Raw genomic sequence first — 17,936 nt, forward strand, 5'->3', positions numbered from 1 at the left:
TAAAAAACTTGAGCCGTAAAATCTTTAATGCTTTTAATAGAAATGACCTGTTAAAGTTCCTATTCTGTGTTAACTAACTTTACCTATGATTAGGGAGGGAAAGTCAAGACTGGTGTCAGATGTGTAAATATTTTCAAGTCAAAATCTTTTCTGCACCCTTATGTCCACCAATCTGGATTAATGCCTCTGACTGAGAATGCGGAGAGTTAAACACCTCTTGGAATGCAGTAATTGAAAGTGCATTTATACAAACAAAGATAATCAACTATAATACCTGATGAAAGCACAAAGATGACCAAAACGTAGCTCTGCAGACATCTTACAATGAGACCGCCCCTCTTTCTGTACAGGAAGAGCTGATCATTCTCAGAGGACTTGTCTTCACTGCAAAGTTAACTCAAGTAATTTAAGTGTTGCTCCTAATTAGAATCCCATCCACACACAAAAAGCCCTGACTTGAATGCAGTGCTCCTTTTAACTCAAGTTGGCTGGCCTGAGAAGGGGTATAAGTTAAAACTCAAGTGAACACAACTTGTCAATTTCTAACACAACCACTCTGTAGTCTGGATACAGACTAGATCAGGGGTCTCAAACATGCGGCCCGCGGGGCTCTTGCATGTGGCCCACCAAGCTCCCCGTGCCCCCTCCCCCCCGCCCCTCTGCCTACCCCCGGGATTGCCCCCTGTGGCGCTGCGAGCCCCGCGCAACTCTCTGAAGCAGCTGGCAGCACGCCCCTTCAGGCTGGGGGGAGGGGGAAGGAGGCAGAGGGCTCCTGCATTGCCTCCTTCCAGGCACCGCCCCCTGCAGCTCCCATTGGTCAGGAACAGGGAACCGCGGCCAATGGGAGCTTCGTGGGAGGTACCTGGAGGAGCGGCAAGAGCAGCACATGCTCGGAACCCTGAGCCCCTCCCCCTCCCCCAGGGGCTGCAGGGACAGGGTTCCAGCTGCTTCCTGGAACGGAGCAGCGCGGGGCCAGGGCAGGGAGCCTGCCCTGGCCCCGGTGCGCGCTGCTGCCACCCCAGAGCCGCTCTAGATAAGTGGCGCTGGGCTGGAGCTTGCACCCTGAACCCCTCCTGCACCCCAATCCCCTGCCTTGAGCCCCTGCCACATCCCGCACCCCAACTCCCTGCCCTGAGCCCCATGCTGCACCCTGCACACCTCCTGCACCTCAACTCCCTGCCTTGAGCCCCTGCCGCGGCACCCTGCACCCTTTCTGCACCCCCTGGGGGCAGCGTTGGGGTGGGGACTTCGGGGAAGGGGTTGGAATGGGGCGGGGAAGGGGTGGGAAGAGGTGGGACGGGGCCTAATGGAAGGGGTGGAGTGGGGACAGGGCCAGAGGCAGCGAGGGGGGGTGTCAGTGATGCGGCCCTCGGGCAATGCAGTAGTCCTCATGTGGCCCTCGTGGTCATTTGAGTTTGAGACCCCTGGACTAGATGCTCTGGTGTGCATCTAGTCCTGCAGTATCTTCCCACAATTCCTTCCACGTGCCCAGAAAGGACCAACAAGTTCTCCTACAATTCAGTGGCAAAGAGTTCAGAGTATCTCTGCCTACCGCAATACTAAGAACTGTTCTTTTTGTTGTAACAAGGTGAGGGGAAGCTATTTGGAAGGCATAATGTAAATGACCAGCATGCCAGGGTGAACACCCCCAATATTTTTGCAGCAAATGCAGTGAGATATTTGTTTACAAGTGGTATATAGTGCTCTGGCAGTACGATGCTAATGGCTAGTCTACCATCGTGCACCCTGCCAGAAGAGTTTAACTGGTGGTAGTGCACTTTAAGAAAAAGTCTGGCATAAACACAGCCTGGAGGAGGAAAGCCTTCTCCTCAATCACCAGTACCACTTCCTGTTCCAGTCCCCTATCAAGTGCCTTTGTCCCTTGTTTGTTTACTTGGTTTTAGAAATCTGAGGGTTTTTTTAAGTGAACCATTGATAGGGCAGTTAAAAGCATTTTTGCTTCAGTGACTTTAGTGCGCAAATAGTGGAATGAAGCCAGGGGCACAGCTCAGGGATGCTGGCTGCCAAGACTGCTTCATAAAGGTGTTTTTGGAGCACTGACTGTTTTGGGGCAGGATTTTTGTGTTACTAGAGTGAATAATAGCTTTATCTAAAAGTGAGAATTTTACAGACTGCAGTACTAAAATTGGCAGTAATACTCTACTACAGTAGACCAAAAGCCAGTGGCAAAGATAAAACATTAAACAGAGAATCTAATTTTCCAGTAGTCAGGAACTGCAGTGGCTTTTATTCAGAAGCTCTGGAGAAGGTAGCTGTAAGAAAACACCACAAAACTTGGGTCAGTCTGAAAATATTAATTTAACAATGAGATTGAGTATAGGGCTTTAACTTCTCCAATAAGCTTTCATATTGATGGTGAGAAGTGGGGTGAGAGGCTGAACAATTCCATACTTTAAAGGGATTTTTTTAAATTAGAAATTTCAACTAACAGTCTAACATTTCTGACTCTAATTTTTCCCATATTCACTTTTTTCTGCTTGTTTCCTCCTTTTTTCTCAAATCAACCCCAGCAGTAGAAGAAAATTAAATTTTGCTCTGTAAGTGCTCATGTAGTAACTGACTCTGATTCTGTAATCCTATTTTATTTCAAATTGTGTCATCAGTATTCTTTCGAGTACAATACTTTACAGACCTGCAGATTTTTCATTGTTTGGTCGGGGGGGGGGGGGAAGTTATGGAAGAAGATTCCTGTGATCTAGCACCCAATTTAAAGAGACACTGTTATGATAATTGTATTTAAAAAAATTCTTTACCTGTTGCTACAAAGGATGTAAAAATGAATGGTTTATTTTTGCAGTTCATTCAGGTTGAATAGCAAGCTAGTCTGGACAGTTTCATTTGGTTATACATTTATGAATTTAATGCAGTATTGTTTTCGATCACATTTGCTCTTTGACAGCCTCTTACTCCACTTCCTAGCTGAAGGCAGATGCTGGTGGCATTGCTCCCAGCGCAGAGCTGCTCCCAGGAAGCTGAAAGGGTCTCAGCAGAGGTGTGCCAAGATTGTTTTTCCCACACTCTTGTTACAACTACCTCCCAAGTCTAGCTTAGCCAAGGTGAAGGTGCCTGTGTCTGACCCCACATTCCTAGGGCTGATTTTATGTAGAATGGGAACCCGTTAGCGGCAGGGTGGGAAAGAGATGAGGAGAGATGTTGATAGGCAGAGTGATGGCATAAGCATGATACAAGCATCCTGCTACTTGTGTCCAGAAGTCTCATCCTGATATAGAGGGGACCTTCTCAACAAGTGGTTAGTGATACATAAATTGAACACTGGTATAGCTAGCCTACTTTCTCTCTCACACACCTTAAGTAACACTTAAATATCTTGAAGATATTAAAGTTAATATTTGACAGTCAGTGGTTATGCTTCCTAGCCTGATATAGAAGTTTAATGAATATTGGACAACTCCTTTGAATTGAGACTGGATACTGAAAAGGTCCTATTGAACAGTAGAATTAAGATTGGAGTCTTGAACAGAAGAGGACCTTATAGAAGTGGAGATAGTCAGACCAAAGTCTTTCCTTCCCTTACTTCCTTCATTTCTGCGTACTCTGCTATTCTTTTTCTGTAGAATTGGGGAGAGGCAAATAATGTCTGATTTGTGGATCTTCAAGAAGGTCATGGATAATTGGATGCTTTTTTGGCTTTGTTCCCTTGGGTGTGGTCTTGTCTTATATCTAGGGCAAAAAGATATTGCATTGGAGACCCCTTGAGTGCTATTGCAGTGTGTGCTTTTTTTTTCTTCCTCTTTTATCTTATTTTATTATATGTAAAAATACCTTTGCCTACAAGAGTGGAATTTGCTGGCAGATTGAGGTAGAGTAAGCTGGGGTTCAGTAGGAGGGTAGGTGCAAAAGCTCTAAAAAAGTTACTGGTACAGTACAGTAACAACTGCTTGAAAAGCTATGACCAACAATCTGAATGAGTGGACCTGAGGCAAGGGAAGTCACTTTTGTGTATGTAAATATAAAATACAGAGAGCGCTTTCTGCATTGGGAAGTTCAGCAAAACTGGCACACTTTGAAAGATACTGAATTTGGTCTTTGTCATATTAAACAATTCATGCCAAAAGTTCATAAAGACCAAGTTTCCTTTTATTTTATTTTATTTTATTTTATTTTATTTTATTTTATTTTTCTTGGTATGTGGTCAGCATTGAGATATGAGGGTAAAGGCAGTAGGATATTAATTCAACTCCCTCCATACATGAGTGCATGCAGAGACTATGCTGATTCCAAATTTTGAGGGCAAAAAAAGCAGTGTTCATATTTAACTTGCTCAGTTTTAAGTTAAGATCAAGAGTGAGAAAATTTTTGGTGTCTAATCATTATGGGTGTTGAAGATATATCTAAAAACCTTTTATAAAAATATTAATCTGATATTTTTGTTTTGCAGTATTATGTGCCAAGAATCTTGCAAAAAAAGATTTCTTCAGTAAGTATAACTGACAGATTTCTAATACTGTATAAATAGCTTTATGGTATTGTTCTCACACTTGTATTTTTAAACTATACATTATTATTGTCCTAACTCCTATGCATGTCTGTTTCTTTGTGAGAGAGAGTTAGGGATAACTTCCACATTTGCCAGTAGCATTGGATTACTATTTAGGTTCATATTACTATATGATGTAGACAGGCAGCCTAAATACAAGACGGGGGTGGTGGGGGGGGACAATAATTCTAGTCCTGACTCTACCACTGATGTCACTTACCTCTGCGTCTATGTAAAAGAGGCATAATACCGATCTCAAAAGAGGTGGTAACAGTTATGTTTGTAAAGCACTCTGAGGTTATAAAATACCATACGAGTGCTGGAGCCTAAACATCATACCAAAGAGTGCATAGAAATGCATAGATACTAATGAAGGTATTTGTTTAAATGAAATACTGTTTTAACTTAAGCAGTATTTAATGTTTTTTCCCCTAAAGAATTTCAAAATTTGCTACAGGTTAGAATTATGTTAAGCAAATCTGCGTCAAAAAAAAAAAATCTGATCCTAGGAATGGAAACTGTGTATTTAAGTTACAGAAAGAATTTTAAGATAACTGTAAATTTTCCTTACAAGAATGTTAAAAGCTCATGGCAGAATTGGGATAAAAAAGGAAAACTGAACCAACAAAAAAATAGTGCAAAGGTCAAATTATGGTCATCACTTTATTGGTCCTATATAAAATTACAAAAAGGTAGCTTGCTGAAACTTGTGATAGGTTTTTTTTCTTTCAGTTTCTGATGCATTAAAAATGTATGTATGTATTAAATTATTAATTTGGCACTGTGATTCTAATTGTACCTTTTCTCTCCCCCACACCCCCTCCATAGGACTTCCTGATCCATTTGCAAAAATAGTAGTAGACGGATCAGGTCAGTGCCATTCAACTGACACTGTGAAGAACACATTAGACCCCAAGTGGAACCAGCATTATGATCTGTGAGTTACTTATTCTGTAAAACCATTGCATGATTCTATCTGGAAAGTAAAAAACAAGTGTAAGCAAGCCACCTTTTTCCCCATCTGTTAGCAAGAAGAGCCACACTTCCTGAGGAAGCTTGACTTTACAATCACTTGCAGTTCTTCAAATGTTTTTGAAGGGTTTTCTTTTTCTTTATGGACACTTTTTAAAAAATAATTATTTAGGCATGATTTTAAAGCATCTAGGTGTTTCAAACACAGCATGAAAGCTTTGACTCAAGCTTGGCTAGATTCCTGCATCAAAGTTATTTCCAAACATTCTCCTTGTTGCAGTGATTTAAAATGTTTTCAAAATAATAAACACAGATCTAAAAGAAATAAGTTTGGAACATAATGAATTCATGTGTGTTTATAAGGTTGTCTGTAATTAACCAACGCTGTAACATTAACATGCTGTGCAAAGTTACAGCACTCTAATTAATGCCATAGCAAGATTAAGTGTTTCTGTATTTATGATAAAGCGGCATGACTAAAATATATCAGAATTCAATCTGCATGGAGCAAAGTGAAAATACTGTAGAATAATAAGAGAACAAGTTTGAATTAATCTCTTCTAAATATATATTTTTCTAGATATGTTGGGAAAACAGATTCTATAACCATCAGTGTATGGAATCACAAGAAAATACACAAGAAACAGGGAGCTGGCTTCCTGGGGTGTGTCCGTCTCCTTTCCAATGCCATCAGCAGACTAAAAGATACTGGCTGTTAGTATATTTTTTTTACATGCATCTTAAAAAATGTATTTTGCAAAAGTCCTTGCTATATATTTGAGTTGTGAATATTAACTTTTTTATCTTCAGTTCAATATTTGCTTGGGTTGAGTTGTTTTTTAATTGTTCGTTTGCAGACCAGCGTTTGGATCTATGCAAATTAAACCCCACAGATACTGATGCAGTACGAGGCCAAATAGTGGGTAAGAACATTCCTGTCTGTATAAAAAGAAGCAGTTATAGTTCAAACTTACAACTCCTTGGATTAAAACAAGATTCAGATGGATGCTAAAAGGGAAAAACTTTCCTTAAAAAAAAAAAAATCTTTCAAACATCATTTCCTGAAGTCACTAATTGCTTCAATCCCATTTTGTGTTCCTTATACTAATATTAATTAGATGTCCTGGTTACTGTAAATGAACAGGGACTAGGTTAGATCATTTGAAATTTGTTTAATCATTATCTAAATTGCTTTCTTCCAACTGGTAATTGTAAGGGTAATTGGTATGAATAAGTAGGAATGGAGGATTTTGGTGGTGGTTCTAATACAGCTACTTAGGGTAAACTTTCTCCATGGAAAACCAATTGTACATGTAAGGCCAAGGTGATATATAACAGGAATTCAGTGGTACTATCAACTCTAAAGGAAGATATTGGGATATAAACGCTTTGCAGAACACCATTTTTAAGGCACTTTCCTGAGAACACCACCTGACAGTGAATTGTTGTTTTGACATTGCGGTAGTGTGCCTGCCTAGCCATCTCATAGTGTGAGCTGGTGATCTATGACTTGGAGTACTTAACAATTGATTAGACAAACTTTTTCTTCATTTTTTTTATTTTTCTTGCTCTGTTTGGAGCATTTAGCCCAAATTTTACTCTGTTGTGTTGTTTTTAAAATATTTTGAAGTATGCCTTCAACTTAAAAATACAATTAAATCCCCTTTGTCTTTTCCTGACTCCTCTTCACTGAAGGAGGAAATATGTAATTGGCAAAAATTTTAATTCTCCATTGTGGTGACATCTAGTGGTGAATAAAGTTCTAGTTCCGGGCATCCTTGATTCAGTACTCACAGAAGAGATTTAGAACCTTTGTGAATGCTGATAAATAAAAAAGTCCATATTTATAACAAAGTAAATGCTAGCTTGGATTATTCATAGGGAAGAGACAGCCTAGCTTTTGGAGCTGTGATGCTAGTAGTTTGCATTTGGGAAATACTATCCCTTTTTTAATCAAAAACACTTAATAAAATATTGAGTAGTGCAGATGTGATCTATTGATAAAACAATGCATTCTTGGAATGGCAGGATTTGTCTTCAATTTTCCTTTTTCTATTTCAGTCAGTTTACAGACACGGGACAGAATAGGCTCAGGAGGTTCTGTGGTAGATTGTAGAGGGCTGTTGGACAACGAAGGGTAAGTGTCACATCTGATAATTCTGCTGAGTATTTAGTTTCACTTAATTCCATTCATGGTATTTTTGTATTTTTGTTCATGCTATGTATTACGCTTATGAAGAATAAAATCTGGAATTCTTGTGAATAGTAATTCAGCCAAATTAATTAAGAAACGGTCCTGAGATAGATATGATGTATCTCCAGACCATTTCTTTATAAATTTGTCTGTATTGCTAATCACACAATTTAATTATATATTTATACATACATGTGCGCGCATACACATAAACATATATTGAATTACATTTGTGTGTGTATATGTATGTGTGTGTATATAAATTTAATTCAATATGTGTGCGCACATATATAAAAAAAAAGTAGGGTATAATGTGTGTCATAGAAGTTGCGGTTCATTCAAATCAAATAATGGAGAGGAAGAAAATTAGCCCTTTTTGTATACAAGCCTTTATTGTGTTAATTTTGTGAGCGTCCCTGCTTTCAGAACGGTTTATGAAGATTCTGGACCTGGAAGGCCACTAAGCTGTTTTATGGAGGAACCAGCACCATATACAGATAGTACTGGTGCTGCTGGTGGAGGAAATTGTAGGTTTGTGGAATCTCCTAGTCAAGATCAGAGGCTTCAGGCACAGCGACTTCGAAACCCTGAAGTCAGAGGTCATGTACAAACACCTCAGAATAGACCACATGGTCATCAGTCACCTGACCTACCTGAAGGTTATGGTAAGAGTTTCCGGAACTGTACATTTGCTGAAGTCTATTAGCTTTATATCTAAATTTCCTTAAGTTTAGTATAAAATACATGCTTTACTTGTTAGTACAGGCAATATCTGTATGTCTGTAACGGTCTGTATTTAGGGACACGAGATAAGCAGTACAGATATAAACTGAAGAATGGCTGCTTTAGAAAACAGCTACTGCAAGAGACACTTAGCGCTGATAGTAAACTAAACATGAGTTTGTGGTGTGATGCTGTTGCAGAAAAGCTAATGCTAAATTTGAATGTTTATGCATGGCGAGTGCATTTAAAACACTTTTAAACTAGAGTAGTAGTGCTATTTTGCTTTCCCTATGGCATATTTTGTGCAGGGTTGAGGCCCATAGTTTAGAAAAGAGCTAGAAAAACTACAGGAAAATATAAAGGCAACAAAGAAACAAGAATCAGAGGATAAGATGAGAGGGAGAATTAAATCTTATCTAGGAAAAAAGATGACACCAGATTTGGGAGTGAGGCAATTATCTAGTTTATTTTAAAATAGTAATAATAATCACCACAATAGAAAAGAAGAGAATTAGTTCAAGGCATCGTAATCTGAATTTAAGATATTAGAAATATTAAGAGCAGTTGGATGGTGGAACATACTATTGAGTCCAAAGTGAGAGAGATCAGCCTGGATGGCTCAAGTAATCTGTTCTCTCCCTGATTCTGTTGTAAAAGAACATGCTTATAGCTTTAAGAAACTGCTTATAGATTTTTAAGAATTTATAATTTAGAATAATTAAGGAATATTTTCCCTCCTCTATGTAGAACAAAGGACAACGGTACAGGGACAGGTTTATTTTTTGCACACACAGACTGGAGTTAGTACGTGGCATGACCCCAGGATACCAAGGTATGTATTCATAGCTATACAAAGTCAGTTATTTTCATCTTATGGCAGTCAGCTGAATCATTAAGTGCTGATGATCTGAAGTGGTTCCTACTCTGAGAGACAGCAGAATAAGGAATCATCGTAGATTTCTTTATTGACTTTAATTCAATCCCCTCAGGTTACTTACTTACTTAATTAAAAATTAGCTACCTGCGACTTTTAAATCAAGTAAAAACATCATGTAACCCTTACTGAAGTCACATTGATAAAACATTGATTTGACTTGATCCTTTTAATAAAGTTGCAAATTGCTTTGTTGAATCTGACCTAAAATTTTTCTGAGACTGAGAACCGTTTGAGTGCTCAACTGAGAAAAGCTAAATTCTGCTGGCTTTAAACTACTGATAACTTCTGACTCCTGAATGGTTGGTTGATGTCTTCAATCATAGAATTGCTCATTTTTTGTGCAACTGAAGCAGAAATATTTTGCCAATTCTACACTCTAGGGGCTTGAAAAATTACTTTTAAAGAACTATTTAAAATTCTCTTCATTTCAGACCAACAAATTGCAGCTGGGAAAATATGAATCATCCACAAAATTAATTTGATAAAGCCTCTTTAAAGAATTAGCCTGTGCTAATCCAGTCTTTTGTGACTATACATCCATCGCTGGCTAGTTTCCCTGAGGGGATTTGCTTCTCCATAATGTTCCTATAGGCTGTCTGTGCCCCAAAGCCTGGAAAGTGAAACTATGAAAGTCTGCAACTTTCTACTCACTGTGCAGACAACATAACTAACTGGAGTAATGCAAGATACTGGATAGATGAAGCAGAGTGCAGAGACAGGCTTTCAAGAACAACAGTTTAAGTAAACAGGTCACAGTGTCTTACTAGGGACGATAACATTTGTCTTATTTTTTAGCAAAGGTTGTTCTCTCTTTCTGTACCTGTTTTGAAACAAGACTTCATAATCTTGTCCTTGCCATTTAGCACAAATGTACACTCAAAATTGGATGTGATCAGATCACTAAACTACGGTTTCAGTGCACAGCTGATCTAAACACATAGCCATAACTGAAATCCTTTAGAAAAACCTGACGAAGGCCTATTCCCTGCTTTTTCCTGCACTAAGGAAGCTTAGAGTATATAAAATGTGCTTTCCCCATAGCCTCACAATCCACTGATTTATGTTCATAATGTATAGCTAGATTTAAGAATATTCCCATTCAGAATATCTGTCAGACAGCATCTTGAATGCTGATAAAATGTGCATCATAGCAACTATCTAGTGCATTTTTCACTTCCTTATTAATGAGAACAACTTTGCTATCTAAATAATAGTCTTCAATGACTCCATCCCTTTTTTGCCCCTACTAGTATTTTCCTATACTTAGGATGCTGGAGTCCTCTGCCTTTGCAATTCTGCGTGTGTAATACATCATGTCAATAGAATTGAAATGTTACCTGTAAGTAAGTGTACTGTCTTCAATAGCACTTGTAAAAAATTACATTTGAGATTACCTAGAATGAAAAGGAAAATGTTGTCAACAATGCCTCCCTAAATAAATGAGTTGTACTGAAATTATTAATCATATGGTTAGAATCAGAAACTTGCTAATTAGAAGTGAGAGATCTTCTTGCCTGCTTGTGCCTATTTTTATCACTAACAGTTTCAAAAAGATAGTGGGAATAGTCAGCCACCTCAGTTCTTAATGGTCTGGGTTTTTGAACACTGCAATTTATAGTCTTAAGTTTATGAATGCTGTAGTTTTTTGGGAAGAAGCCCCTTTTAGTGTTTAAAGGAATAGTTGGGTTATCTCAGCTTTTGTACATATCCTGATTTGTCATCTTCCCATGAGAAACCCCCGCATGGTGTTTATGCCATTTGAAAATATTCCTCATTTAATTGCTTAACCAAGTATCCATATTTAGTTCTCAATTATTCTTCAGTTCTAACCCTCTGACTCCTAATCACTTTTATTGCTGTACTCCTTCCAATTCCTTATTCTTTGTGTTAACAAGATGTTCAGAAATGAATGCAATTTTCCACATGCAGTTGCAAATAGGGTCTATTTATCTCACTGCTCTGTGATGATGTGCCTCTGAATGTGTAGCCCAAAACTACACTGTCAACACTGACCTTTTTTTGCTGCCATATTGTATTGCAAACTCATGTCTAATTTGCTTTCTGCTATCACTCCAAGGTGTTTATAGTATTCCTGGTTTTCAGATCTATCCCTCCTATTTGAATATCTGGGTTTCTTGCATAACAAATAAAACAGAATGGCCCCTGTCTTACATATCTCCCCTCGCCTTCATAAACTCCAAGTTTACTCATCTTATTTTCAGAGTAATTTGTTTTTCTTTTAGTTACCAATACTTCCTAACTTTTTTCCTTCTCCTCTCTCTAGAGACCTTAACAGTGTGAATTGCGATGAACTCGGACCTCTGCCACCGGGTTGGGAAGTGAGAAGTACAGTATCTGGAAGAATATATTTTGTAGATCACAATAACAGAACCACACAGTTCACAGACCCAAGATTACATCACATCATGAAGTAAGAACTTCATACAGTAGAGAATTCATCTTTTAATTTTAGGCTCCTGTGCTTTGAAGTACACCTCTACCCTGATATAACGCTGTCCTCGGGAGCCAAAAAATCTTACCGCGTTATAGGTGAAACCACGTTATATCGAACTTGCTTTGATCCACCAGAGTGTGCAGTCCGTGTCCCCCCCTCCACCCCCCCCGGAGTACTGCTTTACTGCATTATATCCGAATTTGTGTTCTATCGGGTCGCATTATATCGGGGTAGAGGTGTATCTTTTAGAAATAGCTTAGCTTTTTCTTTGTCCATAATCAGTAAATTTAGATATAATGCTGTAACTCTTTGAGACCAGCATATTTTTTTAAGCCTAACAATAGAATACAGTATTTACTACCTCATTTTGGTGCTACTTGTTTTACTTGCATGGAGCCCAAGTAAAATGCAATGAAAATGTAGTCTTAAGCTATTTCATTTATAAAGCTCTTATGCAAACAGCTTTGTAATGGAATGTCATAGCTCTTAAAGTGGTCTCAATGCTGGAGAAGTCAATGAAATTTTTCATCACTGTTCAGTCAGCAGTCAATATAAGCGTTGTACAACGGTGAATAATATTGCCTTTCAGAACTTCTTAATTAATATCATCATCATGAACCATTGAATTTGGAATAGTTGAGTTATCTCAGCTTTTGTACGTATCCTGATTTGTTACAGCCTCCAATAAAAGGCAGCCAGGCTGCAGTAATTACCCTGCTCAATCCACTTTCTGCTCCATTTCAGTATTAATGAAAAGGGAGGCTAACTAGTTCTTTCATTGCCATGACCATCACATTATGCCATATTTTCTACTGCTGTGCTTTTAGAGTAAATGTTTTACGTCATTTTTTTTCCAAAGCCATCAATGCCAACTAAAAGAACCGAGCCAGCCTTTGCCAGTCCCAAATGAGGGGTCATTAGAAGATGGTGAGGAGTTGCCTGCACAAAGATATGAAAGAGACTTAGTACAGAAATTAAAAGTCCTTAGACATGAACTCTCTCTTCAGCAACCACAAGCTGGTCACTGCCGCATTGAAGTATCCAGAGAAGAAATATTTGAGGTATGTAGGTTTGTGCATTACTGGTGAGATGAGAGTCAAATGCTGCTGATAGTTCTTATGTAAAATTGCTCTTTGGTTACAGTGAATCTGATTCATGCTAGGGTAGCACTGAAGTAGACATGGCTAAGGAGATAAAGCTGCCGTAAAACGTAAGCTTGGACTACAAAATTGCAGGATTATTTTTCTGACTGAAATTTGTAGCTAGAGAAGTGCAGCTGAAGTACCACCTCAGAGCATATTGAATTATCTGTCTGTTTTTGTTTAACTTTCTGTCTGGGTAGCAGACCTATCCTATTACCTTCTTAACTCTGAGTTTCAGTTTGTGATTAGAGCCCTAGCTTGTTTGGGGTATTTCCCCCCCCCCCCCCCCTTCCCTTAGGAGTGTGGGGAGGGTAGGCCAGAAGCTGTCATGCAACTCAACACCGACAGAGTTTTTTAAATATAGTGCAGCATAGTATGAAAATATAAGGGAATAACATTGAGGAAAATGTTAACTGCTGAGGTTCAAATGTTGAATATAAGGTTGTGATGTCATGAAAACGTTTTCAGAATGTGCCATACAGAGAGAAGCCTTTGCTGGTGTTTCCACACTTGTGCAGCTTGTCAGACAAGTCTCACTGAAACCTTTTTTTCTTTCTGTAGACTTTGCAGCAAACTTGACCCTCTTTAGCTAAAATTACAAGCAGTCAAGAATTTAATATGACACTTTCAGATTAATTTGTTAAAATCTAACCAATTTTTCTTGGTGAAATCCCTTAGCTGTATTTCCAGTCCATCTCTATCATTGACATTATTGCTTGTGCTTTTCAGTCATGTAAAGATTTACTTTAATTGGGGAAGGCTCTTATTATTCTAGGAGTGGATAACATTAAGAGCATTTGAACATAGAAAACACATCTGAATTTATAGAATCAGACTCCATGTATCTTCTCCTATTTAACAGTAATACTGGTGGGATGTTATTGGAGTTCACATTGACACCAGCCATGAAATACTCTAATGCATTATACTGGGGAAATCTTGACTCAAATGGCAACCTATATGGTTCTAGTGGTTTTTAATAGACTTCTAACCATGGAAAGGAAAGAACTGTCTTCTTTGTAATCTATATAGGAGTCCTACCGTCAGATAATGAAGATGAGGCCAAAAGACTTGAAAAAGAGGCTGATGGTGAAATTTCGAGGAGAAGAAGGCTTGGATTATGGTGGAGTGGCAAGGTGAGACCTGGATTTTTTTTAGTCCTTTCTGTCTGGAATGTTTTAGTTTAACTGTAAAACAGCCTTTAAAATGCTTAGTGACCTACACCTGTTGCCACCACTGACACGCTGTGAGAATTCATCTTTACCCTGACAATGCCTCTGCCTCAATGTTTATTCAGGTCTTAATCACTTCCTGTCTAGACAGATGCTGTTCCATATCTTTTTTTATGATTTGCCCAAAATCTCTGCATACAACTTCAGAGGATCCAGAATTATGTAGCTAGACTACTCTCTTGTTCCAGATAGTGGAACTGTATAACCCCCATTACTTTCATCAAGATCCTATCTATCTCCATATTCTATCCAAAAACTGATTTCGCACAAAATTCTGCTTGTAATTTTTCTTGTTTGCTTTATTCCTTTTGGTTTTGCCCCTCCTTTTTCATGTCACATTAATGCTTAACAATTGGAAGCTGCTTTTTTACTGTTACTGTGCTGTCTGTGACTCTTCCTTCCAGCACCTCAGTACTTCTGAGTCATTTCCCCTTTAAATATTACCTTAAAGCCTTGCTTTTTCTTACAGTGAGTCACTTGGTTATACAGTTTGCTTTAGTACGATATCCTTTATGCAAAATATTTACTGTGTTTGTTTTGCTGCTGCCTTCCTTCTTGGCTTTTATTACTGGAAGTGTGGGAAAACACAGGTTGAATTGCAGATCATTTTGGAGGGAATACTGTCAACATAAAACTGCCACTTAAGTCTGAAAATTTTTCCTACTATTGTTAATAATAATACCTAAAAATTTTATAACTGAAGTAGGTTTGAAATAACTCTTTTCATTTGGGCATACTTTGTATAGTCACACTTTTCTTCCAAATTGTCAGCTTTGTATGGTTGGCACACAGCAAGAGGACTTAGAAGAACATATTTTTAAATAGGAAAATGTGATTGTAAATCTACAACCCATTGGAGGGGCAGAGGTGTAGTACCTGAAACTACTGAATACTAAAAAAAAGACTAATTCAAGTTGATGTCCCTTCAATTACATCATTGGCCTAAAACTTAACATTTCCTCAAAACTCATGTTTGTATGTGTTCTCAAATGTATGCATATATCAATCTGTAATTTTCAAGATTGAGTGCTGACTTAAGGCACCAGTGGGTAAAATGTTCAAAAGCACACAAGTGGCTTAGGAGCCTAAAGCTCAAGGAAAGTCAGTGGGGCTTAGGCTCCTACATCATTTAATCAATTACTTGAACATATGACCTAAATGCTCAAAAACTTTAATGCATAGTTAAGGTTGCCCAGTGATGCCTCATATCCTTCCAGATAGCTAGCTCTGCACCAAAAGTTACACAATTCTGGAAATATTATGAGCGCCTCATGTTAGGAGGGCTCCAGTTAATCCATTGATTAAATGACCCAGCAACTTGTTTTCCTTTGATTACACTCAGTCCCATGGTTCAGGTGAAGACTATGAGTTACGATTACATTACCCTAACGGCTTACTAGAGTCTGTTTTTCCCTGTTTTTTTTATTAATGCTAATTTCCTTGACAATACTTCTAAAGTAAAATCAAAATCTGTATGTGAATGAGCCAGACTTTTCCTGGCTTCCTAGAGGAAGCTTTATAGTCCTCCACCCTAGGCTATATAGATTATCAGATTTCTGATAGAATATTGAAAATAAATCATTCAAGACTGTTTGACAGAGTTATAATAAATGTTTGAAATTTCAGTGAAACTTTCACTAAAATCCTGGTTTGTTTGGCAGAGAGTGGTTGTATTTACTGTGCCATGAAATGTTGAACCCCTATTATGGACTCTTCCAGTACTCTACTGACAATATTTACATGCTGCAAATCAATCCAGACTCTTCTATCAATCCTGTAAGTATTAACATTAGGGCAATAATAATATATGTTAAACTTCAATGGGAGCTCAGTCACACTTCTACTTCTGTTAATAATTGTCCAATCTTAAGAGGGTAAACAATAAAGCTTTGTGATGGGATGTGAACTAATGCGATAGCGAGTTTTAGGCAGATGTACCGGAAGTAGTGTGTGGTTTATGGTATGTCAGCACTGCTGTGTGCAGTCATGTGAGATTCTTTGGTACTATTAAACACCTGGTCTGTTGAGACCATATGCACGGGTGCAGCTACTCTTCAATACTTCCCAACCCTAGTATTGAAAAGTATAAGCAATATTCCGTCCTGAACAATGCCCAGCCAATTTGTGGAGTGGCCCCACGTACTTTGCCCTCAGTCAGAGAAGTCAATATGAGACTCCGTTTAATAAAGAATTAAAGGAGGGTAATATGTCAGTCACCATGGGTTTATGGAACATAGATCCTGTCAAACTAATTTAGATTTTTGAGATTACAAATTTGGTTGATAAAGGTCATAGTGTTGATGTAATAAACTTAGACTTCTTTAAGACATTTGACTTGGTACCACATGACGTTTTGATTAAGAAACTAGAATAGTACAGTATTAAACATGATACACTAAATGGATTAAAAAGTGGCTCATGGACAGGTCTCAATACGTAATTATAAACTGGTGATTGTCATTGAGAGGGTGTGTTTCTAGTGAGGTATACAGAGATTGGTTCTTGGCCTATACTATTAATTTTTTTGTCAGTGACCTGGAAGTCATCACTGATCGTTTGCAGATGACACACACGTTGCAGGAGTGTAAATAACACAGAGGACAGGTCACTGATACAGAGTGATCTAGGTTGATTGGCAAACTGAGCACAAACAATATACTCTTTAATGTAGCTTAAATGTAAAGTTATACATCTAGGAACAAAGAATGTAGGTCATACTTACAGGATGGGGGCCTCTATTTTAGGAAGCAGTGACTGTGAAAAAGACTTGGGGATCATGGTGGATAATCAGTTGAACATTAGCCCTTCTGTCCAGAGTCACACTGGGAACTAATGTGATCCTTGCATGCATAAACGGGGGAACCTCAAGTAAGAGTGAGGAGGTTATATTACCTCTGTATTTGGCATCTGGTACAGTCGCTACTGGAACACTACGTCCAGTTGTGGGGTAAACAATTCAAAAGGATATTAATAAACAGGATAGAATTCAGAGAAGTGCCAAGGATACTGATTAAAGAATTGGGAGCTATGCCTTATAGTGAAAGACTCCGAGCTCAATCTCTTTAGTTTAACAAAGAGAAGATTAAGGGGTGACTTAATCACAGTTTATAAGTACCTACATGGGGAACAAAAATTTGAGGATTGGATATTCAGTCTAGCAGACAATGGTATAACAAAATCCAATGTCTGGAAGTTGAAGCTAGACAGACTCAGACAGGAAATTAACCTTTGGAACAACTTAACAAGGGTCGTGGTGGATTCTCCATCACTTCCGGTCTTGATTTAAAAATGATATGTTTTTCTGAAAGATATTCTCAGTTCAAACACAAATTAATTCAGGGAGGACCTCTGGCTGTGTTATGCAGGAGGTCAGACTAGATCAGCATATCTCAAATGCGGCCACTGTGGCTGCATGTGGCCACCAGGGGCTTTTCTTGCGGCCACAGCCTCCTGGGCTGTGATTTAGAGGGGGTTGGGGGGAGAAGAAGCAGTGGCCCCTCCCGCTCCCTGTTGCTCCTGAATGCACTGCCTTGGTGTTGACTGCTGGGGCTGCAGGCAGGGGTTGGACCCTGCCCTCTTCCGGAGACAGCTAGGGCACAACGCTGGAGGAGCAGGCAGCTGATGAGTTCCCCACCTTACCAGGGGTGGTGGGGCTCAGGCTTTGGGCGTCAGCCTTGGGGTGGCAGGCTCTGGCTGTGGGGCTTCAGTCTCCAGCCCTGGGCTCCGGCTGCACGGCGGTAGGCACCAGGTTCTGGCCGCAGG

At 38.9% G+C, this 17,936-nt stretch overlaps 1 protein-coding gene across 1 annotated transcript in view; it reads left to right on the top strand.

Annotated features, from left to right (window-relative positions):
* The window catches only part of SMURF1 (SMAD specific E3 ubiquitin protein ligase 1), a 41,829-nt gene that overhangs the window by 9,238 nt on the left and 14,655 nt on the right, over window positions 1-17,936 (top strand). The window contains exons 2-12 of the mRNA XM_026650763.1: window positions 4,421-4,459; window positions 5,348-5,456; window positions 6,072-6,205; window positions 6,349-6,414; window positions 7,553-7,628; window positions 8,112-8,350; window positions 9,156-9,240; window positions 11,630-11,776; window positions 12,660-12,861; window positions 13,975-14,078; window positions 15,836-15,950. Of these exons, the coding sequence (XP_026506548.1) occupies window positions 4,421-4,459; window positions 5,348-5,456; window positions 6,072-6,205; window positions 6,349-6,414; window positions 7,553-7,628; window positions 8,112-8,350; window positions 9,156-9,240; window positions 11,630-11,776; window positions 12,660-12,861; window positions 13,975-14,078; window positions 15,836-15,950 (1,316 nt within the window). The remainder of the gene's footprint in view (window positions 1-4,420; window positions 4,460-5,347; window positions 5,457-6,071; window positions 6,206-6,348; window positions 6,415-7,552; window positions 7,629-8,111; window positions 8,351-9,155; window positions 9,241-11,629; window positions 11,777-12,659; window positions 12,862-13,974; window positions 14,079-15,835; window positions 15,951-17,936) is intronic.

Source organism: Terrapene carolina, unplaced genomic scaffold (assembly GCF_002925995.2).
Source record: "Terrapene carolina triunguis isolate 2854851 unplaced genomic scaffold, T_m_triunguis-2.0 Scaffold93, whole genome shotgun sequence".
NCBI lineage: Eukaryota > Metazoa > Chordata > Testudines > Emydidae > Terrapene > Terrapene triunguis.